The 26,821-nt window shown below is 41.6% G+C and overlaps 1 protein-coding gene across 1 annotated transcript in view; it reads right to left on the bottom strand.

Moving 5' to 3' along the window:
• Positions 1–26,821, bottom strand: part of LOC122815037 (gamma-secretase activating protein) — a 1,452,063-nt gene that overhangs the window by 1,084,194 nt on the left and 341,048 nt on the right. Inside the window, exon 7 of the mRNA XM_044087286.1 lies at positions 19,959–20,179. Within this exon, the coding sequence (XP_043943221.1) occupies positions 19,959–20,179 (221 nt within the window). The remainder of the gene's footprint in view (positions 1–19,958; positions 20,180–26,821) is intronic.

Here is a 26,821-nt window from a genome sequence, read left to right as displayed (position 1 = left end):
AGTACATTCACTGTTGTGCCTCTTTTATGATGTACCTACATTGATCTCCCAATTCGAGTCCCAGGAGATTTCAGATCCCAAAAACTTGAAGGATTCCACAACTGACACAGCAGTATTAAACATAAAGAGGGGGATATAATATTGTACTACCACTCCTAAAGTCCACTTTCATCGCCACAGTTTTAAGGGTATTCAGTTCCAGATTATTCTGACTACACCAAAGGGCCAGCTGCTCAACATCCAGTCTGTATGCAGACTCATCACCATTCCTGATGAGCCTGATGATGGCTGTATTGTCTGTGTATTTAATAAGTTTGACAGAGGGGTCCTTACAGGTGCAGTCATTAGTGTAGAGGGAGAACAGCAGTGGGGAGAGCACATGTCCCTGGGGGGCACCTGTATTAATCATGCAATAGCTAGATGTAAACTTCCCCAATTTCACCTGCTGTTTCCTACTGGTTAGAAAATTGGTGATCCATTGACAAGTGGAAGCAGGAACAGAAAGCTGGGAGAGTTTCAAATGAAGTTCTGGAATTATTGTATTAAATGCAGATCTGAAGCCTGCAAACAGAATCCTTGCTTATGTCCCTGGGTTGTCAAGATGTTGCAAGATATAATGCAGGCCCATATTAACTACATCATCCACTGATCGGTTCTCTCAATAAGCAAACTGAAGGGGGTCCAATGAGGGAGCTGTAATATCCCTCAAGTGAGCTAACACCAACCTCTCAAAAGTCTTCATGACCACCAATGTCAAAGCAACAGGCATGTCATCATTCAGTCCTTTTATAGTGGAATTTTTTTAAGCACTGGAATGACTGTGGCTTGTTTGAAACATAAGGGAACTTCACACACCTCTAATGATTGATTAAAAATCTGAGTAAAAACAGGAGCCAGTTCATCAGCACACATTTTTAAACAGGAGGGTGAAACCCCATCTGGACCAGCTGCTTTCTTAATTTGCTGTCTTTTAGAAAAATGATACATATCCTCCACATACATAATTAATGCAGGCTGAATGTCAGAATGCGTGGAAGACAGAGTCATACAAGTCTGAACACTGCCAGAGCTGGTAACAGTGTCATTTGTAGCCTCAGGCTTATCAAACCTGCAGTAAAAAGCAAAGTCATCAGCCAGCTGGTAATTAGCTTCAGTGTAGGGGGATGGTTTCCTGTAGTTTGTAATGTTTTGTAGACCTTTCCACACTGATGCAGGATCACTAGCTAAAAACATTTTTTTCAGCTTTTCAGAATAGTTATTTTTAACCACTTTGATTTCTTTTGTCAGTGTGCTCCTTGCCTGCCTAAAAACGGTTCTATCCTCACATCTATAGGCCTCTTCATTGGCCTGACAAAGCTGCTTAAGTTTAGCAGTAAACCAGGGTTTGCTGTTGTTAAATTTTAACCAGGTCTTAGTGGAGACGCACATATCTTCACAGAAGCTGACATAAAATGTTACTGTCTGCCAGTCCGTGCAAGTTAGCAGCAGAATCTTCAAAGACACTCCAATCTGTACAATCAAAGTAGGCTTGCAGCTTCAGCTTTGCCTTAATAGTCCACCTTCTCACTGTATTGATCACAGGTTAACAGATTGCAACTTGCTCTTACAGATAGGAAGCAAATGAATCAGACAGTGGTCAGAAAAGCCCAAAGTTGCATGGAAGACAGTACAATAAGCAGGTTTTAATACTGTATAACAATGATCCAGTGTGTTCCTGTCACTGGTAGGACATTTATATGCTGTGTGAAGATTGGGGAAAGATGGGCAAAGGCTGCCAGCCTAGTCAAATAGAATTTGATACATTATTCTATTATTTGTATAAATAAATGTAAAATACATGCTTGCATTCTTAAATGAAAGAAAACACTGTGAAATGTGAACTTCAAGATTGTTGCAACATTGCCATCTGCTATAAGGAAAATCAAGCCAAGCATTTCAAATGTTCTTTGAAGTTACAATTATCTAAAAAAATGGTGCTGAAGTGACTGACTGAACACATTCTTTCTATTCTCTTAACTTAAGGAATAATTGTTAGAATATACATGTGAAATGTCTTGTATTATTGTAGTTTCCTGAGCAGGTATTAGCTTGCTGAATAATGCAGTTTGTGGCCTGGGAACTCCAGACTAAGTGTCAAAATGATGTAATTTGGGAGGGCCTTAGCAGAGCTGTTTGTTAGAGTTTTAAAAACTATTGTTCAGTGAAAGACTGAAAGCATTTGTCTTGGACTATCAACCCAGCACTGCTTGCTCTTTATATATGTAAGTAGCATTATAGCACTAATAGCAGCTAAATATTAGAAAGTTAGATTAAGTGTTTTTCTTTGATATCAGACCTGTCCTATTGTATTATTTTAAGTTTCTATGTGATCTCTGAACTCTTAGATATCTCTGTAGTGTAGTAGTATTGTCTTGTGTTTTAATTATTTACTATTAAATATTTTAAAAACCTTTACCTATGGCTGGTTTGTGTAGAGATAGGCTCTAGAGTATCTTGCATATTTATAGAGGTTATCGTAATAGGCCACTCTAATAAGCCTTAGACTGAGTAGTCACATTACCAACTGGATAATAATATTGCACAGTAATAATTGGACACCCTTTTAAGGGCCTTTGGGTAGCTGATAAATTATTAAATTGGTGGTGGCAGTAATTACTACCGTATAGTCCGGGTAAAGGGGCACAGCTGAAGAATCTGTGTCAGCCTTTCCCAGGAGTGTCTGTGAAGTCGTATAAATACTTATCTCAAAGTGTGGGTGTGTGTCAGCTACCTGGGCAGGGACACAAAGGACTGGTTGGACAGAGAGGGTACTGGAGGTTAGCTTGCCAGCTAGGCTGAGATCTGGACTCTAAAGCTGTGCCAGTGGGGAGTCTTACTGGGGACCTGGAGAGCAAGGGAGCAACCAGCCCCAGACTGACTGTGATCTCTGTGTGCACTTAAGGGAAATTAAACTTTACTGTGTGTATTAGTTATCCTTTCCTCTTCTAGGAGACGACCTCCCTGGTGTTAGTGGTGAGGATTGAGGCTCCTTGACTGCTGGGCCAGGGCACATGCTGTATAAATTTGGGAAGTTCATGCCTGAAATTTACCTTATTAAAATCCCCCCAGAACAATGATAGAAGGGGGTTTGGATAATTATGCTCCAAGCACATTATCTGATCAGACAGTTTTTGTAGTGCTGCCCTCACACAGGCTTGAAGTGGAATGTAAACACTAACCAGAATAAATGAAGAGAAATCCCAAGGTGAATAAAAAGGTCTACAATTAACACAAAACATATTTAAGTCAGGGCAAATCATTTTACTTAACACTGTGACATTATTACACCAGCCTTCATTGATATAAAAGCAGTTTCCACCTCCTTTACTCTTCCCTGATGTCTCCATACTCTGTCTGCTCTGTAAAGTTAAAAGCCAGGCAGATGTAATGCAGAGTCCAGAATGGATTAATTTAGCCAGGTTTCTGTGAAACACTGTACAGAAGAAAGTGAAAAATCCTTGTGAGTTTCACTGAGAAGTAACAGTCCATCCATCTTAGGATCCTAGGGATCGGAGGTTTGTCAGATAAAAACTTGGGGGTACCGTTTGAAAACTCTCTGTCTCAGCATAACCGGTGCACCAGCTCACTTCCCCCTTTTGTGATGCCTATGTCTACCTCTGCTACTGACAGCTGCTGCTCCTCCAACTAGGATCTCCAGAAAATTTCTTAACTGTGAAAAATCCGGTTTCAAATTGCATGAAATGAATTGTCAAATATTTAAGCAATAACCGATGACATGGTGTGCTATATTGAAGATTTACCCATGGTTGTGGTTTAATCATAAGATTTAAGCCCGAGTGATTAAATAAAGCCAACCACGGGTAAATTTCAAAATACCACAACCACTGAGCCGGTTACTGCTATTATACAATGACATTATTTAAGAAAAAATACTTACTTTTCTTAAATAATATCTTTGCATAATGGAGCGTTACTGTTCTTCTGCCGGTGGTGGTATACTGCTTCCTTGTGTTGATGTACTACGCATACATATGGGACTTGCATTCCTATGCATACCCAGTACATCTAGCATCTTCTATACCCCTGGCGCACTAACGTCAGGGAAGAGGCGACAGCAACCGATGCCAGACCTAGACTTTGGAATTCTGGCCGACTGCGGGTAGCCTGCCAGCAGAATAACCCAAGTGTAATGACTGCAACAGTGAAACACGATGAACATGTCTCCATTGCTCTGTTTTTTTCCTTTTTTTTTTTATTTATAAAAAAAAACAAAAAAAAAAACAAAAAAGGTTTTGGACACTTTATACCAATGGAAAAAAGTCCGGGCGACCAGACCTTTTTCTGTTGGTATATTGTGGGATTTACAACAGGCATGCTGGCCAATCAGCGCGCACGTTTTGGAATATTAGTGGGGGGCCATTGTATAATTAACAATTCTTCACGAGTATACTTAGTTACAGTTGAACGCCAAACAACAGGACAAATAAACAAAAACAAACAGAATACCAGAGAGCACTGAACTGATGCTGCCATTCTCTGTGCCATCTTGTTTTTGACATTACTCATAACTTAATTCTCCTCCTCATTCCACAGCGAGTGTGTTTGTGTGTGTGTGTGTGTGTGTGTGTGTGTGTGTCTGTGTGTGTGTGTCTTTGCGTGCAAATATTGTACAATATGTGGTACTAAATGCAGTATACCTACATACACACACACACACACACATATATGTGTGTGTGTGTGTGTGTGTATATGTGTGTATATATATATATATATATATATATATATATATAAAAAACATATATACACACAGAAAATATATATTTTTGTATTACACGGTACCGTCAACACTTTGTACTTAAGACTAATTCATCCACGGTGTTCAGTGTTTTACCTCAGTTAAGTTAACAAATTCTAATAAAATAATAAATGTCTTCGTTACCAACTCACTGATAAGTAACAATGCCTCTTGTTTACTTAACCTGGAAAAACATGGTCTTCATGTGCACTGTCATTCTCTTCCCTTCTGGTCCATCACTTCTGGATTTCAGTTTTTGGTGTGCTGGTTTGTTATCTCTGACATGGAAATAGCTTTAATTTAGTGTACCCCAACTAAGGTATGTGCAGTGTGTTATGTATGTAATTCTTGCTGCATACAGTTAATCACCAGGTAAGTGTGTTATACTTGGTGCACAAACTACAGCAGCATTTTTTATTCCTAGTACATCTGCATAATGTTTGGTGATTCATTTCAATGTATTCAGTCATCATTTGTAAGCCGCATAGGAATGACAATGTTTCAGCACCACTACAGGGGTCTTTGTGATGCAACAGTCTAAGTCGATCCAAAGATCCTAAAGTTAAACTTGTTAACATACTTTCTGAGCCTTGTAATACAGCATAATAATATTGGTGGAACTACACGGCTTCAGTTATGTCATTAAACACAACTGACAGGCATTTGTTTTTCACTTTTCCAACCAATCAGTAAAAAAATGAAAATAAAATATGTTGCACTCTCAGCAGTGAAACTAATTAAATACAGCACTCTGTAACTCTGAAATAATAAACATATGTTTAATTTAACTACAAGCTGAAGTTTCTAGTATTCTAAATTGACAGTTTATTTCAACATTAAACAAAACAATGTTTTTTACTGGTTGCTGGCTTCTGTTCAAATTGTAAATGCAACTTAAAAAAAATCACAATCCTTTTAAAACTATGCTCTGCCTTATGCCTCCCCATCGATAATCAAAAGTGTACAACCTACACACATATGCCTTACATTCACTTGTGCACAACTTACACATATGCCTTATGTTAATTTGTGCATAACCTACATGTATGCCTCACGTTCACTTGTGCACAACCTACACATACATTGGATATAAAAAGTGTACACACCCCTTGTGACGACCGTGCCCTGGCCCAGCAATCAAAGAGCCTCAATCCTCACCACTAACATCAGGGAGGTCATCTCCCAGAAGAGAAAAGGGTAACTAATACACACAGTAACGTACAATTTTCCTTAAGTGCACACAGAGATCACAATCAGGGGGCTGGTTGCTCCCTTGTTCACCAGGTCCCCAATAAGACTCCCCACTGGCACAGCTATAGGGTCCAGGTCTCAGCCTAACTGGGCAAGCTAAAACCTCCAGTACCCTCTATGTCCAACCACTGCTTCGTATCCCTGCCAAGTAGCTGACACAACACACACACACTTTGAGAGAAGTATTTCTACAACTTCACAGACATTCCTGGGAAAGGCTGACACAGATTCTCCAACTGTGCCCCTTTACCCAGGCTATACAGTACTGCCACCACCCAGTTAATAATATCAGCTACTAAAAGGCCCTTAAAAGTGTGTCCAATTATTACTGTGCAATATTAATATCCAATGGTAGTATGACTAACAGTCAAGGCTTACTTTAGAGTGGTCTATTACAATAACCTCTATAAATATGCAATGTACTCTAGAGCTTATCTCTACACAAATCAGCCACAGGTAGACGGTTTTAAAAATATTTAATAATAAATAATTAAAACACAAACAAAACTACTACACCACAGAGACATCTAGGAGTTCAGAGATCACACACAAACTTAAAATAATACAGTAGGACAGGTCTGATTTCAAAGAAAAATACCTAATTAATCTTTACTAGCTTTACCTATTCCTACAAGAACTCACAGTGTTAAAACTTACATGTGAGCACAAGGCAGAGTGCTGATAAGTTAGATGTCCAAAGTCAAAATACTTCCAGTCTCTTGTGAGAAATAGTATTAACAAACATGTCTCTAAGGCCCTTCCCAAATTACATCATTTTGACACTTAGGTTTTCCCAGTATTCATATTGCATCATCTTAACACATGGTCTGAGTTCTCAGGCCACAAACTGCATTACATAGCAATCTAACACCTCCTCAGAAACTTACAACAATACAAGACATTTCACATGTATATGCTAGCAGAAACCAGAGCAATAAAGCACCTTCCACATCTAAATTCCAGTCATAAACTTTAGCCTTAAAACAATGGGCATGAAATCTTCATCCAGCTGACCAGGAGCCGAATTCTAACATGAAAAGGTAGAACATGCTTCACTGGGCCAGTACAGTGCAATGTTGTCACATATTTTGCAGTTCCACATTTCAGAATATTCTTTCACATTCAAGAAAACATGCCTGTATTTTACATTTATTTACAAATGCCAGAATTATATATCAAATTCTATTTGACTAGGCTGGCAGCCTTTGCCCATCTCTCCCCAAGCAAGTTTTTCAAGTGCCCCTTGAGAAACATCGCTTGAGAGTATCAGGTTTATTTGGGTGTACCTCACTCCATTCACTGTCTTGACAGCCCATCTGCATTGGCATTGCTACTCCCACTGCGGTGCTGCACTGACATATTTGCTTGCAACCCCAGACTCCATCTTAGCAACTTGGCATTTTGTTGAATGGCTCTGTTTATCCATGTCAGCTGGTTGTGATCTGTCATCACAGTGAATTTTCTTCCATACAGATAAGGCTGAAGTTTTTGTAGTGCCCACACTATGGCTACACATTCCTTTTCTACCGCTGCATAGCATTCCTCCCTGGGTTGGAGCCTACAACTGAGATAAACCACTGGGTGCTTTTCTCCCTCTGAAGAAATCTGGCTAAGTAAAGCCCCCACCCCATAGTTTGAAGCATCCACCTGCACAACAAATTCTTTGCTGTAGTCTAGACTGGCTAACACAGGGGGTACTCCCAAAGCTTCCTTAAGCTTCTAAAATGCCTGCTCACATGCTGGGGTCCACACTACCTTAACTGGCCTGTTCTTCCTTGTCAAGTCTGTGAGGGGAGCAGCTATGGTACTATAATTGGGACAAACTTTCTGTAGTACCCTGCTGTCCCCAAGAATGCCCTCAACTGCTTTTTGGTATCGGGTGCAGGCCATGCCTGAATAGCTTCCACTTTGGCAGGTTCTGGCCTTATCTTACCACTCCTCACTCTATGTCCTAGGTAGGAGACCTCTGCCATACCCACCTGACATTTTCTCGGCTTAATGGTCAACCCTGCCCTCTGTAGTCTGAACTGCACCTCCCTGACATGCTGAAGGTGCTCTTGCCAGGAATGGCTGTAGATAGCAATATCATCCATGTAAGCAAGGGCAAACCTTCCTGCTAAGATATGATCTACCAGCCTCTGTAAAGTCGCTGGGGCATTCTTCATCCCAAAGGGCATATTTGTGAACTCATACAAGCCAATAAAAGTTACAAAGGCTGACTTCTCTCTAGCAATGGGAGTCAAGGGCACCTGCCAGTAACCCTTGGTAAGATCAATGGTTGTAAGATATTTAGCCCCACCCAGCTGTTCTAGGGCCTCATCTGTCCTAGGCATGGGGTAAGCATCCGACTATTTAATTTCCTGTAATCCACACAGAACATGTTGCTGCCATCCATCTTTGGCACCAATACCACTGGTGAGGCCCAGGTACTGTTGGTCTCTTGAATCACCCCTAGTTCCAATATCTCCTGTACCTCTTCCCTCAGGGTCTGTTTGACTCTCTCAGGCACCCTATAAGGGGCCTGTCTGATGGGCCTTTGGGTCCTGTATCCACCTGGTGCTGCACCAGGTGGGTGCTCCCTGGTTTCCTGGTGAACATGCCCCCAAACTCCTGCAACACTGCTCGGATTTCTTGATCATGGGTAGGAGATAACTGCTGGGACATTGCTACCCCTTCCACCAATGTGTTAGCCCGAGCCTCACTGAGGAGATCAGTCCCCAGATCTCCCTCAGACTCCTCCTGCAATCCACTGCAAATACTCAGCGCAAGGGCCTCCCTATCATGGTAAGATTTCATCATGTTAACATGGTACAATCTGTGCCCCTGCCGTCTGCCTAGCACTTCCACCATGTAGTTAACATCACTTACTTTTCTTACCACCTTGTATGGTCCCTCCCAAGCTGCTTGCAACTTGTTGTGTCTGACAGGAATGAGAACCATCACCTGCTGCCCTACAGCATACTCTCTAGCTCAAGCATTCCTGTCATGCCACACCTTTTTCTGTTGATGGGCTTCTGCCAGGTTCTCCTCGGCCAAGCTCATGAGTTCCCTGAGCCGTGTCCTAAGGATTAGGACATATGCCACAACAGACTCCTTGTGAGACTCACACTCACCCTCCCACTCATCTCGAATTAAATCTAGAGGTCCCCTCACCCTATGCACATACAGCAACTCAAAGGGTGAAAAACACGTGGATTCCTGGGGAACCTCTCTGTAAGCAAACAACAGATGGGGCAATATTTGTCCCACTACCTCTTAAACTGATCTGCAATTGCCCGTAGCATGGACTTGATTGTAGAGTTTAACCTCTCAACAAGACCATTAGTCTGGGGATGGTAGGGGGTGGTCTTCATGTGCTTCACCCCACAGGACTTCCACAGACAAGCCAGCAGGTCTGACATAAAATTGGCACTTCTGTCAGACCCGCTGAAAATCTCTAACAAGGCATTTGCCACCTTCTTGGCCTCAATTGAGGACAAAGCACTGCCTCAGGGTATCGTGTAGCATAACCTACCATCACTAGGATATACTTTTTCCCAGTGGAACTTGGGGTACCCAGAGGACCTACAATATCCATAGCTACCCTCTGAAATGGCTCCTCAATCACAGGCAAAGGCATCAAAGGAGCTCTCACCTCATCTCCTGCCTTGCCTACCTTCTGGCACTGCTCACAGGTCCTGCAGTACCCTGTTACATCTCTGGAAATTCCAGGCCAATAGAAGTTTTGCATAATATGTCTCTTTGTATGTTTTATGCCCATATGATCTGCAAAGGGAATATCATGGTATATGGCTAGAAGCACCAGACAGTAAGCTGTAGGCACTACCAACTGCTGTACTCTCTCACCTTCTAGCCCTCCCTCAGGGGTTCACTCTCTGTACAGTAACCCTTTGTTACAGTATACTGATTCCCCCTTCCCTTGAGAATCAGGTGCCTCCATAGCTACCTGCCTCAGGCCTTGCAATGTAGGGTCTGAGAGCTGCGCCTGTCTCAAGTCTCTCCTTGTAACCCTTCTCAGCTCCCCTTCCACAGGAAGTCTGGTATCCTCTGACAGCGGTGCCTCACTGTCAGCCTGGGTACTACTACTCACCTCTACCTTTGAAGTTACCCTGTCCAAGGAAACATCAGTATCCACAAGCTTTGGCTCACATTCAATCTCACTGCTACAGTGTAGCTCCCTCCCTGAAGTAACCACCTCAGCAGTCCTGGCTGCAAGTATGCAGTCTGTCTGGGTCTCCCCCAGGCTACCAGACCCACATGCTTGTCTCCTAGCCTCACTGCATGTAACTGCATTAGTACATAGTACTGCCTCATCCAAATCCTTCCCTCTCAGGACATCTGCCGGATGGTAGTTCCATACCCCTGTTCTCTCAAGACAACCTACTGTTGGCATTTTGTCTTTCCCACTTACTGGCTCCCTCACCTTTGGTTCCCCACCTTGCCTCCGTAGATACCTTTATGCCACATGGCCCCACTGGTTGCATTCAAAACATTTAACCCTAGCTCCTGGATGAGTACCTGGACTTGTGACTTCCCCTGCTACTGGCAGATTCTGTTGGGGCAGTCTGTGCTGCCCACCATGGGTTCCTTTAGTCCCATGAGCAGTACTTGGGGGTCCCTTTCCTGTGCAGGGCTGCTCTGCTTGCTAGGTATAGGTCTCCCTTCTTCCCCAACTCCTCTGAAGTAGCACATTGTCTATCAGCTAACCAGATCCTCATGTCCTCAGGCAAAGTGCTAAGGGCTTGTTCCCTTACCAAAAGGTCTGCCAGCCCTTCAAAAGTAGTGACCTGACATCCACTCACGCAACTATGAAAATAAGTGCTCAGTTCAGCAACATATTCACATACATTTTCATCTGCCTTGCGTCTATGCTCATGAAACTTTTTCCTATACATTTCAGGTGTTAGCTTAAAGCATTCTAATAAATGTCTTTTTACAGCAGTATAATCAAAACAGACAGTGTCATGCATTTTTGCTAAAGATGTTACAGGTTTACCATGGAGTAAGGGGGTCAGGAACCGTACCCAGAGCCCTTGGTCAACTTCATGCTGTTTATATACCAACTCAAACATATGAGTGAAGCTATCAAAATTATCCCCCTCTTTAAACTGTGGAAGAAATTTACTGACCTTTTATGCTTCTGGGGTCCGGTTATTCTCTTCTCCGTGACTCTGGCGAAGAGTCAGCATTTCCCTCTCATGCCTCCTTTGACGTTCATTTTCCTCAACTTGTAGACTCCTCATTTTCTTGGCTGCTTCTAGGTCCATATGCCTGGCCTCTAACAAATCTCTTTAGCTCCAGCTGGATTTTTAAGTCCACTGCAGAAAGGTTGGGCTGTCCATTCTCTGAGGATATTGTATCTCCACTGTTATTCTGATTGTTCTTAAATAACATATTCTCCCAAAATCTATTTTTACTGTTAATAAAGGCTATACTATTAAAAAAAGAAGTTATGTACTCACCATAATGTCCCATCTGTGTTGTACACTTTCATTCTTCCTCGACTGTTGGATTTCAGATCCGAAACTCAAATCTGAGTCAGCCGTTACTAAAGCTAGTGGTAACCAAAAAGGCTCTTGAGCTTCTCCCCTACCCACAATGCACCTACCCTTACCATACCTCATATATCTTGTTTGCTGATTTACATAAAGTGATAACTGCCAATGTGCATGCATATAGACACATATCCTACAAAAGGAACTATATCTGGAGCTCAACATAAAAGACAGCCGTGTCCTTACAATATCTCATTCTACTAGAAGTTTGTTGTGAAAAGGGATGGTGGACAGGAGGTTGAGGAAGAATGAATATGGACATTACAGATGGAATGTTATGATGCGTACATAATTTCTTTATCTGATGTCAATTTTCATTCTGTCCTCAACTGTTGGGACACAATCCCCAGCTGCCTAAAATCCTGGGTGGATTCTTAGGAAGGATATTCCTGAGCACAGTTAAACCAAAAGTTGTTCTACCCCTAGAGACCAAATCCAGTTTGCAGTGAGTGATAAAGGCATGAGGATTGGCACAGGTTGCAGCTGCACATATGAAGTCCATGCAAGCCCTGACTAGAAACAAGGAATAAGTTGCCATGGACCTAGTTGAATGGGCTCTTACAGGTTTAGGAAAGGATAGACCCAACTTGCTATAGATAAAATAAATCCAATCCGTCAGCCATCTGGCTAAAGTTACTTTTGTAACTGGTTTGCCCAATTTCAAATCTGCAAAGGAGACAAACAATGTCTCTGTCTTCCTGATTTCTTTTATCCTATGTAAGTAAAAACATAGTTGTCTGTGAACATCCAATAAATACAACACATATTTACCTTTGTTTGCAAATTTAGGAAAAAATACTGGCAAATTAATAGATTGACAGTAGATTCTGACACCACCTTGGGAAGGAAAGACATATTGGTACGTAATGTAACTCTATCCTTATGAAAGATCAAGTAGGGAGGTTTTGATGACAATGCTTGAAGCTTTGAAATTCTTCTGGCAGAGGTAATGGCCACCATAAAACACTTTTCCAGGTCAGAAACTTAAGATTGTATTTAGCTGCTGGTTCAAAGGGGGAATGAATAAGGCCTGCAGTACCAAGCTCAAATCCTATGGTAGAGTAGGATCTTTATACAGGGGTCTCAGTAAAACCGTCTCTCTCAAGAATGCTTTGCAAAATTTAGAAGAGGCCACAGAAGAACTTTAAAATCCAATATGAACCTTAATGGTAGAGGAGTTCACCCCTTCATTAAAGACCAATGCCAAAAATTCAAGTATGTTATGTATCAGAGCTGAAAAGGGATAAATATGTTTTTGTTGTGCCTAGTAAACAAACATTTTTCACTTACTTGTATAAAGCTTTCTTGTAGATGGTTTATGGGAAGTTAAAACAATATGGCAGGGGGAGAGAGCATCAGTTGTCTGGCTATTAATGGAATCGGAAAAACCACGCTGTTAGCTTGAGGTATGAGATATCCGGATGAACCATATATGCTGGATGTGACAGAACGTCTGGAACTGGATCCAGAATCCAAGGTTGGCAAAGCAGATGAGGCCATAGGAAGGGAAAACAAATCTGACGAGGCCAGTAACGTGCAATGAGGATGACCTTGCTCTGCAACGTGGCAACTTTCTGCAGAAATTTCAGAAGAGGAACTGGTGGATAAGCATAAAGTAGACCAGAGGGCCAATTCTGAAGTAGACATTCCTTTAGTGATTCCCCCGAGGGGAGATTAGGGCAAAGTAGCTGCTGCATTTGTTGTTTATGGGAGAAGCAAAAAGACAGCAGCAAGGCTGGCCCCATTGGCAGAAAATCATTTTGGTCACTTTAATGTTGAGAGATCCCTTGTGACATAGAAGAATGGACCTGCTCAATTTGTCTGCTATCGCACTGGACTTTCCCGGAATGTGCAGTGCTGTGAGAAAGAGGTTGGATGAGATTGTCCACTGCCACACTCTGAATGCTTCTCGATTCAAGGGGTAAAATCTGGTCCCTCATTGTTTGTTGATGTGCCAAACTATCTACATATTGTCTGAATCACAACTGTCCCTAAAGGGACAGTGTTCTGGAAGACCTGCAATGCCAAGAGCACTGCTCTCATCTCTACGACATTGACATGCAAGTTGGCCTCTTTGGGGAAGCAAGTGCCTTGGACTGTTCTCTCCAGAAAGTGCCCCCCACTCAATCTGGGAAGCACCTGTGGTCACTTTGGCCTTGGGTTGAGGAAGAATGAAAGGGCAGCCCTGTAGAACTTGATCTGAGTAAATCCACCACCAAAGGTATCTCTTGGATGCCTGAGTGATTCTTATTTGTGTTGACATGTGGTGGTAAAGACTCGATCATTGCGTTTCTAGCATCCACTGAAGAATTCTCATATGAAACCTTGCCAGAGGAACTAAGATTATGGCAGCTGACATTGACCCCAAGGCTTGGAGGATCAACCAGGCTGAAATGTTGGTATTGCGAATTATTCTCCTGACTTAGAATCTGAGAGTCTGTCCTCTTCAGAGAAGAAGAGAAGCTGTGACTTATGTTGTGTTGAAGACTGCTCCTATGAATGCTAAGGTGTGAGTTGGTTAAAGCTAAGAATTGTTGTAATTTATGGTTATACCCAGATGAGAACAAATCTGAAGTACCTGATCCCTTGCCCTTGTTAGTCGATGCCTGGTTGGGTCGGTAATGAGCCAGTCATTTAGATATGGAAAAATGCTGAATCCCAGCAGTCTGAAGTGAGCTGCCACCACTGTCATGCCAGTCATCCTTTCCCAGGAAGGGTAGAATTCTATTATTATATTAGATATATTATATATTCTATATATATATTATATATTCTATAATACTCTATATTAGATTCTATCTGGTCTGGCAGGAACTCCTGGATGACTTTTTTCTAGCAGTTTTTGTACTTCTAGTGCTGCTTCTTTCCTCTGACCAGGTGGAACATTCAGAATTTTGCATACAGTTGGAGGTGGAAGGAAAAAGGGAATTATATAACCTCTGTAAATAATCCTCTCTACCCAAGTGTCTCTTGTTATACTTAGCCAGGATCTTTATGGCAGGCATAGTCGACTCCCAACTGCCTTCTGAGGTGGACAATCAGGCCTCCTTTCAGGTGTGCTGGTAGGGTCTATTAGAGAAAGAATTTCTGGACCCCTAGTTTTGCATGCCTCCTCTGTTGCGGGGATGTTGCTGCCAGTTCCCCCATGCCCCTAGGGAACTTTATCCAAGTGTGTCCTGGAAACGACCCTGGGTCTTCCTGAGCCACATTTTCTGATTGACCATTGAAACCTAGAAAAGGATCATTTAGGAGTCAAAAAACATACACTCACTGCAGAGAGGGTCTTCCCATCCTTCTCACAACTGGATAATGTGTCCTTCACTTTTGGGTAAAACAATAAACTGCTGTCAAAGGGAGCAATGATGAACAAGGACTTAAAAGACTGCAAAATCTCAAAATCATATAAGTGCATCAAGGCATGCCTCCTAATGGATTTACCTGAACCCACTGCCCTTGAAGCACCTTCGGCTGCATGAGAAATAAGCCTCCTGGATGAATTCAAAATGGATTGGAGGGTAGCCAGCTGGGAGGCCATAGCCAATTAGGCCTCAGCAGTAGCGGTCACTGAAAGGGATTATGAAAGTTCCTTGATCAAGTCCCTTTGTAACCTACTAAAATGTACCAAATAGTTCAGTGACTTAAGGACAAAGGTCGCTGAAGCATAGACATGCTTCCTAAACCTGTCCATCACCCTAGACTACCTGTTGAGGAACCTGGTTCGGCAAGCTCCTTCTTGGTGGCTGCCACCACAACCATGGCATCCATGGGCACTCCCTTATTCCAAAATTCAGGTGGAGCCAGAATGTGATCTGGCCTGTTAAGGATTGACGCAACTGAGTCAGGCTCCTTCCTTGCTCACTAAGAGATGAAATTAATGAGCTTGTCAGCAGGTGGAGTAACCCAGGAGGTAGATGTGCCAGTTCCAAAGACCTACAGAAATACTGATTCCTCTGGAGAAGGGTTGCTGGAGGTCCAACCAGCTCTGTGCTTCAGGATCTCAAGTATGCCTCCAAATGAGACGTCTTCCCGAGGTGATAGTACGAAGTCTTCACCCTTATCAAAATCAGTACCCTCAGTGACTGACTCTTGTGGAGAGTCCAAGTGACTCCTCTTGCACTTTCTCTTCCAAGGCACTTCCTCAGTGGTGCATTCCAAAGAAATGTTGAAAGAGTTTGTGAAACCCCGCTGGGTAGTCTGGGGGTCTTGGCTGGCTGTCCCTGTGGCATAGAATGGTGATGCTCTAAGTGCACACACATCTGGGAACTAGACTGAAGATCTGAGGGAGATAGATCAATTAGTCCTGTCACAGCAGAAAATACCTTCTTCACTACCTCAAAGGTAGACTGCTCCAGACAGGAAGACCTTGGTGCTGAGAAGGCAGGCTTCTGGACTGCTGTCTCCTCCCGCTCTGAAAGCAATCTTCCTGAGGAAAAAGTCAGAGCCAAGCTATCCAGTGTCAAAGCACCAAGGTGCAGAGATGGCTCCAAAACCTTCTGAGTCAACTCCAATGCCTAGGACCTGACAAGCAAGCTTCAGCTCAGAGAGTCATCTGGATCCAATGATGTCAGATCCGGTGCACTCAGAGTTAGCTTCGGATCAGAAGATAAAGTTACCTTCAGATCTAAGCCAGATGGACCCAGAAGCTTCAAATCTAGAGACTCTGAAGCAACCAGAGAGACCAGAAAAGGAGTAAGAAGTGGTGTTGTGGTAGATGGACAGGCCTCCTGACACAAGGGGGGTAGGACCCTGTAAAGTACCCATCTGAATCTGTGCCAAGAGAAACCTCCTCATAATTCTGTCCAGATCTTCCTCAGTCAAACATCTGGATGAATGAGACAAGGCAAGGGAAAATGACTTGGATTGGTGCCTTTCCAAAAAAGAGGAGGGAACCCTTGAAGGAACATTATCATAAATAGGAGAATACCTGGTCCTTGGAGGAATAATCAGACCCAAAATAATTGGATCCATGGGTGTCTTTGTTGGATTTGAGGTTGTAGGATCCACTAGTTTCTTCTTCTTCAGATCCGAAGAGGAGAAGCTTTGAGATCTTCTCAGATCCAATTCTGACTTCTTCCTTGATGGCTCTGAAGACGGAGTTGAGGAAGTAGAAGGCTTAGGAGATTTTGATATGGACTCCACAGCTTTAATTTTGGGGGAATGAGCCCCAGAGATAGCTTCACCAAAGGAAGATGGGCACAAACATTTACGGATAAACTTACTTTTTCCTATCCACAAGAGCCCTAGGATTAAAATTATTGCAAATGGAATAATCCTCCTGAAGATGTTGCAAGCCTAAGCAACAGACACAAAGAGTGTGAGTGTCTGAAAGAGGCAATTTGTGCCCACATTTCACTTTTTAAAGCCGGAAGGTCCTTTCTCAGACATGCCGGCAACTATAGGAAGAAAACAGTAAGACAGAAAAAACATTTACACACATGAAAAAAACTTTATATATATATATATATATATATATATATATATATATATATATATATGGTATGGTCGAACCGGACCCCATTGAATGATGAGATCATCGACCCACGTACACGAAAATGAGAATGTTGAATTCCGACATTGTCGAAATACAACTTACCTTCGACTTCTAAACGGGCTTTAACATGGATTGAGATAGGGGCGAGATTCGTACTTCAACAATGTTGGGTTTGACATTGTCGCTGCTCGGCCTCCGGACTTCGATGGAAGTGGGTTTGACTGAACTCACTTTGACCGTACCATAGTAAACATATATATGTCCTTCCAGAAAAATGTTCAAAATATACAAAAAACAACAGGTGGACCCAGAAACGACAGCAACGATTGTAGATAAACCTGTCTTTAATTCACAGACAAATAAGGACATAAGCGCTTTCATAGTATCACTACTTCATCAGATGTAAATCACAGTAAAACATTAGGCTGGTGCACCTGTGCTATAACCTGGATAGTATGCCTCCTATTCATTGTGTAAGTGGCATTGGGAGCAGGGACAATAGAAAAGCTGTGCACTGCTAAAAAAATTAGTGACAATCTCTAACTCTTTTATTATGAATGGCAAAACCATTTGTGTCACAAGTGGGTGTCAGTCACTTGCTTACAGAAACATTGTTGCTCTAAGAGCATGTCTGCTGATTCAATATTTGCTGGCTGCGGCGACACTTCACTGCCTGAATCACAAACCTCACTCGCAGGAGGAGCAGCATTGCTGCTCATTGGTGCAGGTGGATTTCGAGTAACAGAGACAGTACTTATATCATCTTGCACAGTTCGCGGCCATGTGCAAAGTCTGCTCTGTCTCTACATAATTTCTTCTGCTTAATGCGACACAGTCTGCATTCATAAGCTGTAACAGAATCGATGACCTCCGTAATAGAGAAACATTGGGGAGTTCTGGCAACAGATAGAGACATCACTGATATAGTTGATGTAAGACCATCATTTGTTTACAAGAATATGTGTTCACTTAAGAGACGGTTATGCTACCCCAAACAGAAACAGCCTACTGTATGTGAAGGGTGTACCCTAGCATGTGGACCCTGTCAAGCTTGTAAATATATATATATAGTAGTGGGGTGTTTAGCCACCACGATCAAGGTAAAATCTATAGGTTGGTTTAGTATTCAAGCCTCATGTAATACTATCCATGTTGTTTATCTGGCACACTGTATCATATGTAAAAAAATTCTATATTGGTAAGATGGATAGAGCGTTAAAAGACAGAATTAGGGGACATTATTACCATATACGTAAGAATGATACAGTGAGTGCTCTTTCTAAGCATGTCTCTGAGACAGATACAACACATTATTTAAAATTTTTAGTAATTGGACAAGTTATGGAAAGTAATAGAAAGGGAGACATTAGAAATCAAACAGAATTGGAGTTGAAATGGATAATAAGGATTAGAGGGGATTTTGGGCATGGCCTGAATGACAGAGTTCCACTGAGACCTAAACTCAAGGCTAGAGCCCTGAAGAGAAAATGAATTATTTTAGGTATTGATGTATTAATTGTGTTATGAAGTAATGCTTTTTTAAACATTCTTTTATGTACGTTTTTGTGAGAGTTGCTGTTTTAATGTTTCTATAGTGTTTGTTCCTTTAATTTGTAAATGACTTGATACATGTGACTTATTTTAATGGTATTTAAGGAGGGGTTTTGCTACTGTGATTTACATCTGATGAAGTAGTGATACTACGAAAACGCTTATGTCCTCATTTGTCTGTGAATTAAAGACGGGTTTATCTACAAGCCTTGCTGTCGTTTCTGGGTCCACCTGCTGTTTTTGTATATATATATATATATATATATATACATATATATATATATATATATATATATATATTTATAGTACTGGGAGAAAAACAGAAAGAAAGAATACCAACAATGGTATTAGAACTACATTAGTGTGTACAACAGATGGAAAAGGAGAAAAACAAACTACCAACAATGGTAAATAAGAATGGTAAATAAGAGGGTAAGGGAAAATATATATATCAAGACAGATTAAAGAGAAAAAACTACAGTTATCTTAATGAAACTCGAAAGCTAAGGCTGATCAAGTCTTTTCGCGAAAAGCAGCAAACAAAATCTGAGGTATGTTACAGGTTTGTGCATTATGGGTAAGGGAGAAGCTCGCAAGCTTTTCTGGTTACCACAAGCTTCAGTTATGGCCAAGTCGGATTCGAGGTTCGGATATGAACCCAACAGTTGATAGAATTAAAATTGACCATATCAGATCTTTCATTACAATCACCCAGGCATTTTCTGACAATCTCCATCAGAAAGAATTCTAGTGTAGAGAATATTTTATACACATATCTAAAAGCAAAGTTTTAGGAAACAAAATATAATAAAAGCCAAACTGTAATAACAGCAATAAAACATTCCCAGGGGTTATGTAATCAACCTTTGGAGGCAGTGCATCAACTGGCTACATCTCATGCCCCATTACACCCTCCCCAGAGTTGACTAAACAGTGCCTCAACATGAATCTTGATCATAAACTACTGCTTAATCCATACTACATGTACCATGTAGTTATGATTTGAGTGACTGCGTAGTATATTGCCATTAAGCTTCCAATGACCTTATACTTTTGTTATATAGCTAATTAAAACCTACATTTTTGTTAATGGGTATCGCCAGCAGATGTTTTCTGTTCTGCATATTTATTATATTGCCTCTGGCTTTTGTCGTGTCGGCAAGAGGTCCAGCTTCACATAGAAGAAATAATTAAAATACAGTGCCTAATAGTACCTCAGTACTGCAGAAATGCATATCAGAAGAAGACACAAAAAATGGATTATTCATTCTGAAACTCACCAGGCAGAAAACCCAGTAAACATTCAGTTTCTCACCTGTGCTTCAGTTTCTGTTTGGTCCTTGAAGTATATAAGAGCACAGTGCAATGCTGCCAGCCAGTGGCAGTCCAGTGTACTGGTCTGGAGGAATTTCACTAAATAAAGTTGGTTGATGCAAACTTCAAACATTTTCCCTGAGCTGTAATCCAAAATGGATGAATATGGCAGTGACTGTAGGTAACCGTTAGTGTTCAGTGAAGGCATACTGGCATCTGCACCTTAAAACAAACAAATGTTAATAAAAAAACAACATATGGTGGTACAAGCAATCTCATAAACTAACAAGCCAAAGCTGACAAAGTATATGAGTGAACTGAGGACATCAAAATCAGTCTATTAAAACTAAGGTATTTGGAAAAAGCAGTGAATAACCTAGACTAAGTCCAGCTGTTATCCTGTTGAGCAGGTTAGTTACAAAGCCTAATTAAATTCTACTAAAACAAGAAGGAAAATAGATAAATAAAAACAATTACAATTTTGTACTTCATAGCCACATCATGGTCAAATGGGGTCCTAGGCAGGGTAATAGATTGGGGCCCCCTCAGAGTAGCCTCTCCTGCAGCAACCCCCTAACACCCCCTCCCCCACAGCAGCTTTTCCCCAACCAGTCCAGTATTCCATTACTTGGCTGTTTCTCCCCAGTTACCATAGACACTGTTCAAACCTATAAGCGTTTTCTTATTTACTTCTACAATGATTACAAATATTGAAATAAAATGGCACAAACACTGATAGCCATTTGCTAAACAAACAATACAGTCTCAGAATGAAAAGAGACTTAGCATGAGCAGTAAACATCTCTGTCATTAAAACTCACCTTCATTGAAATGGCATTAAAACTCACATTCAAATAAAATGCATCAGGCCAGTGGAGAACTAAGTTTACCTTTGGGCTGTTTTCAAACCATAGGCTCCCTGCATACATTTTTAGGGCCATGCATACAATGTATGTATTCTTTGATTCACCTTCTTGATTGTATAAATCATATTCCTTGTATGATAAAGCACCACTTGTTAAGAGTACATTTTAAATTTGTAGTTCTGAACATTTTTCCAGTAAGCAATGAAATAAAATGTATGACCCAATAATGACAAAACTGCCCATTTCAATCATAAAAGGCCACTCAAACTTGTCAATACACTCTACCAGTATCGGTCAATGAGCACAATCTCTGCAGAAGTAAAAGTCATCCGAATAATTCCACATTACAGAGACAGATCTGTAATGAATGAAGAGGCTGCTACTGGCAAACAACTTTACATTTCAGTGTTTCATCTACAAATTCAGTACCCAATGCCCTTGAAGAATTAACTGCTTATGTTACATTAAAAAAAAAAGGTAAGCAGGTAATTTTGCAATAGGGAATGAATGACAAACTGACAAGTTCTTAGTTACTAGGCATCTCATACAAAGGAGGACACACTCAGGAGTGAAGAACCCCAGTACCCCTTAAAATGCACCAAATAATCTGCAATCAAAAGGGCAGTGCAATATTAGCACTCCATATACATGGTGTGGGAGTAGACTCCACATACTTCTGAACCAAAGGCAATCATGTTACTAACACTGCTTTCAAATTCTACAGAACAAACAGTGACTGCCATTTGCTAAACAAAACTGTTAGTTGCATACTGAAAACATATTTAGCATGAGCAATAGCAAACTTCTCTTCACTTGTGTGATGATGTGAGGTATTGCCAGCTATGCCAGGAGAAGTAGGGTAGTCGATGTGTAACATATGCCAGCATAGCCAGCTGGAGTTTTAAAAAGAAGTATATGCTATTTGTATATCAAACTGATTTGTATAGGTGTTTGCGTTGAAAAAGTATTTGTAAAGTTGCTTGTGTTAAAAATGTACCAGCAGTGGGTCCTGCTGGATAGAAAAGAAATATACCTTTATTTCAGACTATACTATAACTGTTGAAATGAATATATTGCAACAGAGGATACTGGAACAGAAGAGGTTAATCTCAGTCTAGCTGAATTGAAAAATTGTCTGAAACTAAATTACCAGGTTTAGGCCATAAAGATTGTACCTTACAGTTCTGACTGCAACCAGAGATGAAATGTCCGTGAAACGTCTGACTTAGTAGTTCTGTAGGAAGAATGAAAGTGTTAAAATTGTTTTACATCTTCCAGATACTGTAACACATCTTAGCAAAATGTGTGTGTATTATGACACACAGGTGCTAGATTCTGGTTCAGTTTCTAGCAAAGGGGGTAGTGTGGGAGTCAGATGACCAGATGTATGTGATGTCATTCTGTAATCCAGCACTGAAATGATGCTTTAATACCAGATGAGAAAAGTCTTGGGGAAGTATGTTTTTGAAACCTGAACAAGAAGGAAGACCACTCACCTACTTCATCTTGCCTTGCTTTGGTAAGTAACCAGGGAATAGTAATTCTTTAACCAGTCAGGAAAATACAGTGAGATTAGTTAAGTACTTTTTTTCTGTATCTGTGTGAATCTATCCATCTGTGTTATTTTTAATAGTTCCTGTGACTGAAACTCTGTTTTTTATTGTAAATAGATATTTAGTATGTTCATGTTGTTTTATTATTAAATATATTTAAACTTTTCATTGTGGCTGGTCTTTTAGAGAATATTTTAACTTTTGAGAGTACTTATATTTATTTGCCGACACTGTGGCTGCTCTTGAAAGTCTTGCTGCATTGGTCAAACACAACCATTTGTATTAGCATTAATTTTAGTATAGTTTTCAGTATAATTGGGTACCCTGGCAAGATCCTTAGAGTAGCAAGCTTTGTGGGTGTTCTGATGGAGATGGAACTACCTGATAGTCTGGGTACAGCTGGAAAACTGGCATGTATGTGTGTGTGTGTGTGTGTGTGTGTGTGTGTGTGTGTGTGTGTGAAAATCAAATCTAAGAGTGTGTGTGTTATCTACTTGGAACAGGGACAACAGAGCATTGATTTCACAGAAAGGGAGGTGGAGGACTTGGCTTGGAACACCCGGCTAAGGACTTAACTCTACAGCTGTGTCAGTGCAGAGTCTTATCTGGGGCCTGGAGAGAGACAGACCCCCAATCCCAGGGCTGAGTGTGTTCCCTGTTTGCTCTTTAGGGAAACTGTGCTTGGTGCAGAGAGCTAAATCTGGAAATACTATGTGTATCTTATTTTTGTCCCAAATGAACGTGCCTCACCAGCCTCTGTGGTGAGGGGTGAGACACCTTGATCACAGGCCCAGAGAAGGGACATCACATATCGGTAAGCAGTGGTGGGATATTAATTGAAAGTCTGTAGCCTGTAAGCAGTTGTCAATGAAGGTGTGCGTACTCTCAGCAGCCACATGGTAAACATACAGAGTTTCATTTTCACAATAGTTTTATTTATTTTTTGTTAATTTTAGTCAGGAAAAGCAGGTACAGATATCAACAGAGGATTATGGCAAGCTGGTAAAGAACCAGTTGGCCAAGGTATGTGAAGCCAAAGGACTGGTGCATGCCAACTTGACTAAAGAGGAAATTATTTCAGCCTTAGTCACAGCTGTAGCACTGAGCAGCAACCATGAACACAACCAGTCTGGTGATGGGAGATTTGCAGCCCTCAGAAACAGGATAGTTCACATTTTCCTTAGAGGATTTAAAAACCCATCTAGAGTAGAAGACGCATTAACTGGAGGCCAAACATTTGGAGTTTGAATCAGAGAGACTGCAGCATTTAGAGTCTGAAGAAAATGAGAAACAGTGCCGACATGAGAGGGAGATGCTCACTCTTCTTCAGAGTCATGGAGGTAATGGGGAAGGGAATAACCAATCCCCAGAAGCAATAAAGGTCAGTAAATTTCTTCCACAGTTTACTGAGGGTGATAATTTTGACAGCTTTATTGATATATTTGAAAAAGTATGTAAACAGTATAATGTTGACCAAGGGCTCTGGGTATAGTTTCTGACCCCCTTACTCCATGGTAAAGCTATAACTGCTGTTTCTAAATGGTCTGATATTGATTGTTTACACTATGATAAAGTAAAACAATGTTTAATGAACATTTTAAGTTAACATCTGAAGCTTGTAATGTTTTAAGTTAACATTTTGAAGCTTACAGGAACAAAGCTTCTTGAGCATATATGCAAGGCAAATGAAAGTGTTATGTGATTATATTGGTGAGTTAAGCACTTATTTTCATACATGGGTGACTGGGTGTCAGGTTACCACTTTTGAAAGGCTGGCAAACCTTTTGGGGAGGGAACAAGCCCTTAGCACTTTGCCTGAGGACATGAGAATCTGGTTGGCAGACTGGGAGTGTAATTCTGCAGATGAGCTGGGGAGAAAAGGGGATCTCTACTTAGAAAGCAGGGCATCACTGCAAAAGAAGGGGATACCCAGTGGTGCACATGGATATGCATGGTAGGCAGCCTAAACCACCCCAACACAGTCCAACAGTAAAAGGGGAAGCCACCAGTTCAGGTACAAGGCCAGGAGTAAGGTTTACATGTTTTAAATGTAACTAGAGGGGCCATACAACATACAAATATCCACCGAAGCAAGGGGAAAACAAAAGGTGGGGGAGACAGCAAGTGGGAATAACAGTATGCCAGTGGTAAGTTGTCTGGAGACAACAGGGGTACCAGCCTATCACCAGAGTTTACATCCTGCCTTAATGGATGGAAAACAGGAGAAACACAGCCTCTGACATAACCACTGTGAAGCCTGCTGTGGTTAAGGAGTAGTAGTACTTGCTTGGGCTGTCCACTCCAGTCAGAGCTTAAGGAAACACACCATTCCAAATGCTTTTGGCCAGGGTTCATCTTGAATGTTAGGGTGTAAAAGGAAGGAAGTAAGCAAGTAGGTGATTTCAGGATATCCCTGAAAATGTCTTGATAGGGAAAGATTCTGACAATGTAGTACCTTCTGTGCATGCAGTTATATGCAGTCAGACTTGGAGACAGGCATGTGGGGCTGGTAGCCTTGGTGAGACTCAAACAGACCCCAGACCTGAAGCTAGGGCTGGTGAGGTGGCTATTTCACGGAGGGAGCTACCCTGTAGCAGTGAGCCTGAAGGTAAGCCACAGCTACTGGTAGGTACGGAGTGACTGCAAGGGCAAAGGTGAGTGGCAGTACCCAGGCTGACAGTAAGGCACTGCTGTCAGAGAATACCATACTTCCTGTGGAAGAGGAGCTGGGAAGGGTCACAAAGACAGAGTTGAACAAGGCTCAGCTCTTGGACCCTACATTATGAGGCTTGAGGGAGGTAGCTAGGGAGGCACCTGATTTTCAAAGAAGAGGGAAGTCTGTATACAGGAAGAAATGTTTACTGTACAGAGAGTGACTCCTGAGGGAGGGCTAGAGGGTGAAGTAATACAGCAGGTTGTAGTGCCCAGAGCCTACTGTTTGGCACTTCTAGCCATAGCTCATGACATTTCCTTTTGCAAGTCATATGGGCATAACGCATACCAAGAGACATATTATGCATAACTTTTATTGGCCTGGGATTGCAAGGGATCTAGCAGGGTACTGCAGGACCTGTGAGGAGTGCCAAAAGGTAGGCAAGGCAGGTGACAAGGTCAAAGCTCCTTTGAAGCCTATGCCTGTGATTGAGGAGCCATTTCAGAGGGTAGCTATGGATACTGTGGGGCCTCTAAGTACCCCATGTTCCACAGGGAAGAAATATATCCCAGTGGTAGTAGATTATGCTATTAGATACCCTAAGGCAGTGGCTGTGTCCTCCAGTGAGGTAGAGAAGGTGGCAAATGCTTTGCTAGAGATTTTCAACAGGGTAGGTTTCCAGAGAGAAATACTGGTCAAACACTACCATTTTTAAGAGTATCAATTTTACTCAGTATAATTGGGTACCCGGGCAACAGTCTTAGAATAGCTAGTTTTGGTAGTGTTCTGGTGGCAGTGGAACTACCTTATAGTTTGGGCATAGCTGGTAAATCAGTGTCAGCCTTTGCCAGGTATGTGTGTGTGTGTGAAAATCAAATCTCAAAGAGTGTGTGTGTGTGTCAGCTACTTGGAACAGGGACACAGAGAACTGATTTCACAGAGAGGGTGTTGGAGGACTTGGCTTGGAGCACCCAGCTAAGGACATAACTCTATAGCTGTGCCAGTGGGGAGTCTTATTTGGGGCCTGGAGAGAAGGAGAAAGACAGTCCCAGGGCTGAGTGTGTTCCATGTGTGCTCTTAAGGGAAAACTGTGCTTGGTGCAGAGAGCATCATCTGGAAGTACTGTGTGTATCTATTTTTGTTCCATGTGAATGTCCCTCACTGGTGTCTGTGGTGAGGACTGAAACTCCTTAATCACTGGCACAAAGAAGGGATGTCACAGTTTGAAACTCACAATTCCATGAAAATGCACGGAAACTCATAATCCCTTGAAAGTGCACTGAAACTCATAATTCCCTGAACATGTACTAAAACTCAAACTCACAATTCCATCAGCAACCTGGAAGCTGGTGCAGAGAATTCAGGCTCTTGTCTCCACTGAAGCTCACAATTCCTTCAGCAGTCTGGCAGTTGGTGTAGAGGATTCAGGTTCTTGTTTCCAAAGAAGCTCACAATTCCATCAACAGTCTGGTAGATGAAGTAGAGGATTCAGGCTCTGACTGCTGTAACCAAGTTACAGCGTCAAGCCTGATCAAGTTAACAGACTAAAGTACCCACCTCTAACTGGGGCATTACATACCATAATGCCATACCTCCCCAACTTGTTAGCACAAGAAATCTGGACAAAGCCTAAAATAAAGGGGGGGACAAAGGACCCAAAATAGGGACAGATTATAAGTATTGTTCTTATACACTTAGAAGGTTACTAGAATAACAGCTTTTGTCTTAGCATGCACTTTCTGAAGGAACTGAAGTCTGAAACTCAAACGTATGACATTATTTAGTTATTTCA

Source organism: Protopterus annectens, chromosome 11.part0, assembly GCF_019279795.1.
Source record: "Protopterus annectens isolate FY-2018-M chromosome 11.part0, PAN1.0, whole genome shotgun sequence".
Lineage (NCBI taxonomy): Eukaryota > Metazoa > Chordata > Ceratodontiformes > Protopteridae > Protopterus > Protopterus annectens.
Note: the sequence above shows the minus strand (reverse complement) of the source record. Positions and strands in the feature narration are given on the sequence as shown.